The 10,873-nt window shown below is 34.3% G+C and overlaps 1 protein-coding gene across 1 annotated transcript; it reads right to left on the bottom strand.

Annotated features, from left to right (window-relative positions):
• Nucleotides 1-6,286: 6,286 nt before the first annotated feature.
• Nucleotides 6,287-9,756, bottom strand: LOC132645604 (bifunctional protein FolD 4, chloroplastic-like). Its single transcript, XM_060362681.1, has 5 exons — nt 9,427-9,756; nt 8,281-8,606; nt 7,305-7,541; nt 7,031-7,198; nt 6,287-6,940 (listed from the first exon to the last, which is right to left on the bottom strand). The coding sequence occupies exons 1-5, from the start codon at nt 9,593-9,595 to the stop codon at nt 6,770-6,772; spliced, it is 1,071 nt and encodes a 356-aa protein (XP_060218664.1). The 5' UTR covers nt 9,596-9,756; the 3' UTR covers nt 6,287-6,769.
• Nucleotides 9,757-10,873: the final 1,117 nt, after the last annotated feature.

Below are 10,873 nucleotides of genomic sequence, written 5' to 3'. Positions count from 1 at the left end.
CAATGAGTTCGATTTTGGAGGTACTACCTATCTCCCAAGTTTGAATATTGGTTTTTCAAGGGGTGTAGTTCAACAACAAACAATTGTAGGATTTGGTAGTCAGTCAAATGATACAACTAATTATGGTACACAGTATGATGGTATGGCTTCAACGCACGATCATAACTTTGATTGGAGTGGACAGAATTGTGAGTCGGGTGGACCAAATAATGCTACTACGTAGTAGCATTATTTGAATTGTAATGTACGACACCCTTCACATCCTGGTCCAAGTGAATTGGACAATGATAGGTAAATATAATCATATTTTATTCACTTTATTCATGGATTGTATAATTGTATTTGACTTGTAAATTCTATGAATTTTTCTTATTTATAGGCATAACGATTTTGAAGGTAACTCCACGTTGACTCAGCTCACACAAATTGTGAGCAATAACGATTTAGCTAATGATATAATAAATTAGTCGAATAGAGATAGTCCATTAGATCATGAAGGGACGGACGATGATCAATCGTCTGCTGACGGTGACGATTCTGACCAGTAATGTTAGTGTTAATTATCATTCAAATGTGATCCCATATTTGGATAATACAGAAGAAGTAGAACCGGAAGATTTTGCATACATGAGAGATAACGGGTCTGTTCGGGCTGCACTTTGGAATTCCAGTAATCCTAAAGTTATCAAATCAGGTTAGTTTGGTGCGACTAATTTTTTTAATAATATATTATTTTTGAATTTTGTGATTTTAATTGGTGTAATTCGGAGTTGATATTTTTTCTTGTACATGCAAATAGGTATGTTATTTCACAGCAAGAAGCAAATGAAAGGTGCAATGAGACTCTATAATATAGCCCACAAAAAATAATATAAAACAGATCAAGCCAAAGGTACATTTTGGAAGGTTATTTGCAAGCGGCATGAGGAAGGTTGTAGTTGGATGATCCGTTTTTCGTTGATCGGAAGTGGTATGTGGAAAGCAGGAAAAATGATTGAGCCACATAATTGTGATACGGATGATTATACAGAGGATCATTTCAATTTGAATAGCAACATGATTGCTACTTCGTTGATACCATATGTTATGATCAATGCACAAATCAGTATTAAGTTTGTTCAGAAAACTATAAAAGGCATCCATCACTATACTCCTAGTTATAGAAAAGCGCAAAAAGGGCGTAAGAAAGCTTTTGAGATGGTGTATGGTGATTTCGAAGGTTATTTTAGGGCATTGCCTCGATACATGGCTGCCCTAGAACATTTCAATCCGGGCACTATTGTTGAGTGGACACACGAGTCAACTACAATGCAAGGCGAATACATCTTCAAGTATCTTTTCTGGGCCTTTAAACCAAGTATCGATGGATTCAAAAGTTGCAGGCCGGTCATCTCAATAAATGGCACCCATGTCTATGGTAAGTATGAGATGAAATTGTTGATTGCTGTTGGCATTGATACAAACGGAAATATTTTTCCACTTGCATATGCTATAGTTGCACGCGAGAGCTATGAGTCATGGACTTAGTTTCTCAGTTTATTATGGAGACATGTTGTTTGTGATAGAAAAGGCATTGGACTAATTTCTGACCGTCACCAAGAGATCTTGCAATGTGTAATGACACATGAATGGTTACTGCCACCCACCACACATCATAGCTTTTGTGTTCGACATTTAAAAAGCAACTTTAACAAAAAGTTTCTGAACTCTGATCTTGAGAAGCTAATGTGGTTGGATGCTACAGAGCACCAGAAGAAGAAATACCAAATGAGGATGTAACAAATCAAAACTTTGTCACCTGCAGCGCATATGTGGTTAAGCGAGCTTCCGAAGGAAAAATGGACATTGTATAAGGACGGTGGTTATAGGTGGAGGGCTATGACGACAAATGTCTCTGAGTCTTACAACGGTTTATTGAAGAAAGCTCGTGGACTGCCTGTTACTGCCATGGTTCGCTTGACCTTTAAAAATCTTGTTGACCATTTTGTTAAAAGAAGCGCCCTTACTGCTCTGCTAATGGTAAATAAGAAGACTTGGCCGCCCGGTGTTGATAAGAAGTTCCATGAATATTGGGATAGGGCCGCCATGCACACTGATATGATGAACTACAACATTATGACTGGGGTCTTCGAGATTCTGACATTTGCACACGAAGGTAAGGGTGGAAATGTCCATAAAGTCTCTGACAATGGAAAAAAATGTTCGTGTGGGAAATGAAAAAACTACCACATGCCATGTTCCCATACAATTAAATTCTATCGGATCCGTAAAATTCAGCCTAAGGACTGTGTTAGCAAGTACTACAGTTGTAGGTATTACAAGCAAACATACAGTGGAAAGTTTTCTCCCTTGGGTGATGAGGCATATTGGCCTGCAAGACCCTTCTGTTTAATTGCAAACACTGCATATGAGCGAACTTCTGGAGCCCAGAGAACAACTAGAAGGAGGAATGAAATGGACATTGCTCCTGCTCGCATGGCTAGGAGGTGTGGAACTTGCAGGCAAACCGGTCATAACAAAAATCGTTGCCCCAATCGTACTCAGTAGTTGTTGTTGCTTGTTTACTGTTAAGTTTTTTCATGAGTTCTATGTTATTGTTATTTTATGTAATCTTTGTTATCTTATGTAATCTTCAATAATATGTTGTCGTCCTTCAATAATATGTTGTCGTCCTTACTTTAAAATATAAACGGTTCGTATTGTAGAGTTTAATTTTGTCTTTAATTTAACAGTTATTGTTGGATAGAACTTACACAACACTTTATTGAATGAACATAAAATTACATTATAATTGAAAATTAAAACACATAACACATAGTTGGTCTAAGGGCGTTCGTTAGGCATGTCATCATCCTATTTGTAAAGTTCGTGTGCTAAAACACTTGCTCTTTCATGTTCTGTTAGCGTGCGATTTGTTGTTGCAGCTTGTTCTTCAGCGAGCTTAAGGATATAGTACCTACAACGTCTCACCAACATCCTATTATTCTCCTTTCGAATTTGTTTCACAGCTATCTCATATTCTACCATATCCCTGCGTTCCATCCACACAGAGAATCGACGTGGCTTGAGTGCCCCCCGTTGCTCAAGCTCATTCATGAGCATATTTGACTCATGGTACCTATGCTCCCATTCACGACGTAATCCGCAGTAGTACTCACATGGATCTGATTTTTTCAGCATCCGAAAATTATCCTCTCGTTCGTCAAGCATGTGCGGGTTGTACATGTCCATCTTAAAATCATATGGATCCCATGTTCCCCAGTCACTGTTGGGTGACTCTGAACTTGAGCTATCATTTTTGTTTTCCGGGAATGCCCAAGCAAAAGGTGAGGAAGAGCTTCCAGGAGTGTTCTCTTTTTTGTTCGACATTTTTTGGATAGTAAATGGATTGTTAAGTCTCAGTCGAAGATTTTGGATAATTTGTGAAATGCAAAATTAAAAAAAAAAATGGCTCTTGCTTGTAAACGCTCACCCGAAGATAACAATGACCGGTTAGAGTTCTTTATAATGTAAATTTTGTTGCATTTCGTTGCATATGCATCGAAAATGTAAAATAAAAAATTGGAGTTATCCAAGTTTATAAATAACTTTTCGTCATGGACTTGTCAAATTTAAGTTTTTTATATTTTGTTGCTGACCTTGCGAAATACAAGGATAAAAATTGTCAGAAGCTTGTCAATAGCTTTCAATTATTTTTTTTTACTTGGAAATGTATTCCTTTTCTTTTTACATGGACAAGTCAAATTCAATTTTTTTTAAGAATCTTGTTAGAAGCATTGTTGCAGTTATCTTTTCCAAGCTTTTATATTTCGTTGCATACTTTGCGAAATGCAAAGCTAAAAAATTGGACAAGTCAGAAGCTAAAAAAGAAGCTCGTCAGCTTTCAATTTTTTTTCACTTGAAAATGGATTCCTTTTCTTTTTACATGCATAAGTCAGAAGCTAAAAAGAAGCTAATCAATAGCTTTCAATTTATTTTTAACTTGGACACGAATTTCTTTGCTTTTTACATGGACAATTGATAAGCTAAAAAAGAAGCTAGTCAATAGCTTTCAATTTTCTTAAAGAATCTTGTCAGAAGCATTATTGCATTTATCTTTTCCAAGCATTGTTGCATACTTTAAGAACCTTGTCAGCGGATTCTTAAATTTTTTACATGGACAAGTCAGAAGCTAAAAAAGAAGCTAGTCAATAACTTTCAATTTCTTTTTACTTGGAAACGGATTCCTTTTCTTTTTACATGGACAAGTCAGAAGCTAAAAAAGAAGCTAGTCAATAGCTTTCAATTTATTTTTGACTTGGAAACGAATTTCTTTGCTTTTTACATGGACAATTCATAAGCTAAAAAAGAAGCTACTCAATAGCTTTCAATTTTTTCCACGTGGAAATGGATTCCTTTTCTTTTTACATGGACAAGTCAGAAGCTAAAAAGAAGCTAGTCAATAGCTTTCAATTTATTTTTGACTTGGAAACGGATTTCTTTGCTTTTTACATGAACAATTCATAAGCTAAAAAAGAAGCTAGTCAATACCTTTCAATTTTTTTAAAGAATCTTGTCAGAAGCATTGTTGCACTTATCTTTTCCAAGCATTGTTGCATACGTTAAGAAGAAGCTAAAAAAGAAGCTAGTCAATAGCTTTCAATTCATTTTAAGAATCTTGGCAGAAGCATTGTTGCACTTATCTTTTCCAAGCATTGTTGCATACTTTAAGAATCTTGTCAACGGATTGTTAAACTTTTTACATGTACAAGTCAAAAGCTAAAAAAGAAGCTAGTCAATAGCTTTCAATTCATTTTAAGAATCTTGGCAGAAGCATTGTTGCACTTATCTTTTCCAAGCATTGTTGCATACGTTAAGAAGAAGCTAAAAAAGAAGTTAGTCAATAGTTTTCAATTCATTTTAAGAATCTTGGCAGAAGCATTGTTGTACTTATCTTTTCCAAGCATTCCAAGCATTGTTGCATACGTTAAGAAGAAGCTAAAAAAGAAGCTAGTCAATAGCTTTCAATTCATTTTAATCTTTGTGTTTGAGCCACAACAACCTATGAGCTCGATCTTGTCCTTAGTTTGTCACATACATTAGACAATGAAGATTGTGGTAAAGACACAAGCATTGTACATCATAGTGATTTAATGCACTTTCTCTGCTAAATATACATAACAAAAATTTGTGAAATTTCGAACATGAAAAAGATCCCCTAAAACTGCACTAATTAGAGTAAAGTTCAAAACAATTATAAAGAAACATATTTTTAAACATTTGAATGTATGGTTGGATTGACATATAGTTATCGGATACTGTGTCAATAGACCTAAACCTGTTATGGGTTTTATTTAACAAACGTGATGTTGCTTCACATGTTTGTGGTGTTATGAATAAAGGTGTCATCTTTGAAAAAATTGTTGTCGACTCTAATAAAGAAACTAAGATTACAGGAACACTACAATAGCCTAACCGGATACAGTATACTTATTGAAGTATCATTTTGTTCATTGAATTGTTAATTTTTTCGCAACTTCTACGGAACAAGGTTTTTTCAAAGCGATGTTTTGCAAATGCAGTCAAACCTCATTATTGGGTCCGAAATTTTTCAGCTGTTATAGAGAATGACTGTTATACACCTATAACAGCATTGACATTTAAATAATACTTCGCTGTTACAGGCAAAAAAGAGGCATAAAATCTAATTTTCATTTTTAATTATCAAATTCTAAGCTTAATCACACTTTGTACAACAAAGGAAAATCGTTTCATAATGAAAATATATATATTCATATGATATTTTTTGTCATAAATAGTGTATTAAATGATCAAATATTTGGTCAAAATCTATACACTTATTATTAATAATCATGGATATTCTATTTTTATAAAGATGGTCAATTATTATATTACCAAAAAAAAAAAAAGATAGTTGTTATATGGAGGATAATTTTACGAAGAACGTACTATTATAAAATTGATTGTTGCTGTTATAAGTGAAATGCTATTATAGAGAAGTAGAATATAATATAAAAAATCGATTCCAGAAAAACTTGATTGTTATAGAGAGGTGTAATTGATTTGAAATACACGTGCACAGAAACTAGTTCATAAAATAGTAAAAAGTCGGCATTTATTTCTGAACTACTACTTATTTTGAACAATTTACATTTTCAACTTTTAATACTTGTGTTGTGCCCAGTACTAATGGGATATTCAATTTGGAAAGAGATAAAATACATGTTAAATCTGATCAGAGGAGAAGTAGGTCAAAAAAAATAACAGCAAACATCCACATCTAATATCGTAGAACATTTTACTGAAGGAATAAAGACTGCAATGCATGGATGTAAAATTAACCATAGCTCTACATTCTTGAGAGTTCAATGCATCATGTTCATCAAATGATATGAAATCTGCATATATGTTGAACAAAACCCTTACATCTAACAGCAAATATACAACTGTTCAGGCACAAGAGCTTCAGCCAGACAAGACAACTGAAGACTACTCCTGAAAGGAAAAAACCATTTAAACGTGCAATCAAACCATAGTGGGTTTGAGCGCGTTAAAAACTAAGACTTGATTTCCGCCATGACACCTTATTCCTACCAAGATCTATAAAATATGTCATAGTATCCAGCTTTCACCACCTTTAGGTAGCCTATCATTGTCTCTCCAGTTGAAGATCGTTTAGATGCTTTATTCCCTAAAGTTAGAGTTCATGCTACAAGCTGAGAAGCTCAATGAGAACACCCACCTGGTTAGAGTAGTGAACTTTAAAATCTCACTCGAAGTTGTGAATTCGCTTTGCTGATACCAAAGTATTAGAGAGAAGCATTGCTATAGTCATGGGCCCAACTCCTCCAGGAACAGGAGTGATAGCTGAAGCAACCTTGCTGGCCTCCTCATAACAAACATCTCCAACTAGTCGATAGCCTCGAGGATTTGTAGTATCCTGTTGGACAGCATACAAATCAGCACTCACAAAAATTATTGGATAATCACGAGCATGACAATTAGAAGAAAACAGTGTATAGTTTCATACCTCCACAGGATTAATCCCGACATCAATAATTACTGCCCCAGGCTTGATCCAGCTACCTCTAACCATGTTTGGTTGCCCTACGGCTGATATTATGATATCAGCTTGTCTTGTGATCTCCTCCGGGTTCTTGGTTCTGGAATGAACAATGCTGACGGTGGCATCTTCCCTCTAGGGTAAAAATAGGAAGAAACATCGGAAAGGGCAATAATAGTACAGAGACATTATAAGAGACTAAGAGCTTAATAGAGAAGACCACTGTTTATTAGACTATTACCTGCAGCAGCAGGGCAGCAGGCATTCCGACTATATTGCTCCTGCCAACGACAACCGCTCTTTTCCCCTTGATTTCAACATTGTACCGATGCAGCAGCTCAATGCATCCTTTGGGTGTACAGGGGACAAATAACGGCTCTCTACCTCGCATCGCAAGCCGTCCAATATTTAGTGGGTGGAATCCATCCACATCCTTCTCAATGCAAACAGCATTTAGGATTTTCTGCTCATTCATATGCTGATCCCGTAGTTGATGAAGACATAGAATTCAAATTAGAAGATAAAGGTCTAGAAAAATAACAACTTCAGAAGTGAAATAGCTTGAGTTTTATGCCATTGATCTATTAACTCATTCGTACCAACAAGCACTAGTTGAGCAGAGTATTTTATCTTATCATACAGGAACATGATAAACATCTAAATCAAACACACATTACCACAGCAAAAAAACAAGTTTATTGACTTACACACCTGTACACACCTGTCAAAGAGTTACTATAATTCTACTGAACCATATAAACTAAAACAAGATGCTGCATGTCATGAGCATCCCAAAAAATCTATCGCTGAGTTATATTTATAATAGTACTTAGAAACTGATTAGAAAACAAATATACTAGTTATCAAAAAAAAAAAAAAAAAACACAAATATACTAACAAGTCAAAGTTAGATCAGGTTTCAATTGAACAACTGTTACTGTTACTTCCAAATTACTGTTACTAAAAAGGGTAAATTCTGATGGGGACTAGTATTATGAAGCACTGGATTAACAATCTGATTGGCAACCACAAATGACCTAGAGCTTGCAATTTCTTTTCTCTAAAGATCCAATAGTTTACAATTTAGACATGATTCTAGGACCATAGCTCATCCATAATCCATTTTGGATAAAACTAATTCAGATCAAGTTGCACCTTAAACATTCTTAACTGTAAGAAAATTCAGCAATAAAAGACAATGAGGTTTAATAGCATACCGAAGGTAATGGTAGCTGAACCAGAATTCCATGAACCATAGGATCATCATTGAAGCCTGAAATAGACTTGAGAACTTCTTCTTCCGTTGAGTTCTCAGGCAAACACACTTCATAGGATTTGATTCCAACAGCTTCACAAGCTTTTTTCTTGTTGCGGACATAAGTTGCAGAATCCTTCCTTTCCCCAACAAGAACAACTGCTAGGCCAGGAACAACACCAATCGAATCTTTCATCCTAGATATTTCAGCAGTTATTTCGTCTCTGATATCTTTTGCAACTTTTTTCCCATCAATCACTTTTACCGATGTCTCACGAGTCATCGCAGCTGCATAGTAATGAGAATAATTCAAAAGTATTTAAAAAGGTAGGTCAAACAAAACCAACAATGCCACGAAACCAGAAAGTTAGGAAACATGCAGGGAAAATCCAGAGTAAAACGATGATGATGATAAAAGGAACAAGGTCCCACCCGAGCCAAAGCACCAACACTTCAAATGCATGAAATTCTCAACAAACTTACCAAGGAATACTGAAGCTTAATAAAAATATCACTCTTCAAATACACAATTAGTAAAATTGTATATTTGTTTTTCAAAAGCAAGTCTTGTAAATTGAGAAACATCACACCTAAAACAGCTTGCCAAGATTATAATTTTATAAGAAACCATAGAGGTTATGTATAGACAATTCATCAAGATCTAGTAGTTCATTCACAAAAAAAATACTTAACAAAACCATTTCAGGGAAATAATTCAGGACCTTTGCCTGATTTTTTTCTAAGCAAAGGCCTCTTTTGCTGCTCATTCAGAGACAAACAAAGATATACAAAGCAACTTAAAAGCTCAGAACTCAAGTACTCCCATACTATTTGGAGAGTCAAAACTATTTTGCAAAATTTCTTGACTCCCTGTTTCAATTTGTTTGTCTTACTTTTCAAAAAGAATGTCTCTTTCCTTTTTTGGCAACTCAACTTTCCCCGTGGCATGTTTAAAACCACAAGATTCAAAAGACTTCTTAATCTCCGTGCCAAGCCAAAACCAAACGGGAGGGAGTATTTAGTTTCATAAGATGTAAATTTTGTTTCAACAGAAAATCCTGCAGGAAATTAAATGAATAGAGAATGCGATAATTTGAAGAGAAGTTACCAGTAATTACAGAGGAAGAGGAAAAGGCTGAATGATCAACGATGGTTCTTGGAAAAGAAGGGTTATGAAAGGGACCCACGGTGGAACAACGGAACTGAATTTGGTGGGGCCCAACAAGTGGAGAGCAGTTCATCTTCATCATAGTTGTTATCGGAGAAGATGACGCCATTTTCCGACCAACAACAAGATGATGAAATTCAGGTCGAGGTATCAGTCTCAGCCCTATGCTTGCTTACACCTTTTCTTTCTTCTTTGTAGGGTTTTGGACAGAAAAACAAGAGTGAGATTTTAGATTTCTTTTGGAAACACACAATAAATAAAGGCAGAGGCAAAGAAAATTGAATGGCGCCGTACTGAGTAAATTGAAGGACTAATACTACTTGTGGTCCTTTAGTTATAGGCAAATTTTAATTTAGTCCTTGTCATATTTGATTAACTACACTTAATCTATATCTATATATATATATATATATATATATATAATATAAATTTAGGCATAGATAACCTCTATATGGCCTCCGTTAGTATTTATTCTTTTTCTCAATTTTTTGACTTTTTCTCTTCATGCTCTATTTTACTAAATAAAATAAAATATTAAAGTTCATCCCCCACATATAATAAAGACTTACTCACCATTTAATAATATTATATATGTCATTACTTCCCTTATAATTATTGTAATTACATTGTATTAAATCTATATATGTATATGCTTTTAAAAACAAATCTATATATATAAAGGAGGGAATGAAAAAACTGATGTAGCATCTCTGAATTCAGAAAAGGTATTTATTTTTTCTCAAGTTTTTGCCATTTTCTTCCTCTTTCTACTCATTCAATTTAATTAAACTTAATTTTAAAAATGAGAAAGAACATAATTAAACAAACAGACGTTTTCCTTTTATTGGTAACGTTCAGTAGCAGAAAGCCTAAAATTCTTTTTGAAATACCAAACGTCACTATACAAAATAAACTTTTCCTGGTATTAATAGTATAATAATGATTATATAATTAACCACTGTAATAATTAATAATAATAAAAGAAATAAGAAGCCACGTTTGACAACTGTATAGTGGACGTGATGTATATATACTGAGTCTTGGGTATTTGTGCTTGTGTATTCAAATTTAAATATGTATACATTGAATATTCTTATATTTTGTTATAATGTTGGATTTTTCTGGTTTGATTTTTTTTACTTCCTGAACTTCTTGAACTGTATCAGTTTTTGCTTTTTTAGTTTCCGCAAACAAAATTTGTTTGAATTTGATATGTCTCCCCCTTACAGTTTGATATTTCAATGTGTTTGACGAGGAGGAGCAATATGGGAGCACGTTGAGAGAATTTCAACAACTCTATTTCTATACATAACTTCTTTTCTTTTGCTATTTTTTTTTTTTTGTTTTATTTTATATGTTTTAGATTTTAATTTGTTTAATCTGTTAA

This window comes from Lycium barbarum, chromosome 6 (genome assembly GCF_019175385.1).
Source record: "Lycium barbarum isolate Lr01 chromosome 6, ASM1917538v2, whole genome shotgun sequence".
In the NCBI taxonomy this organism is placed as follows: Eukaryota; Viridiplantae; Streptophyta; class Magnoliopsida; order Solanales; family Solanaceae; genus Lycium; species Lycium barbarum.
Note: the sequence above shows the minus strand (reverse complement) of the source record. Positions and strands in the feature narration are given on the sequence as shown.

Excerpts from the sequence above, each read along its gene's own strand:
- LOC132645604 (XM_060362681.1), bottom strand. The coding sequence starts at position 9,595 with ATGGCGTCATCTTCTCCGATAACAACTATGATGAAGATGAACTGCTCT. Across the intron at positions 7,542-8,280 it reads TTCAGCTACCATTACCTTCG|CATATGAATGAGCAGAAAAT; the intron begins GTATGCTATTAA and ends CTACGGGATCAG. Across the intron at positions 6,941-7,030 it reads TCGGGATTAATCCTGTGGAG|GATACTACAAATCCTCGAGG; the intron begins GTATGAAACTAT and ends GCTGTCCAACAG.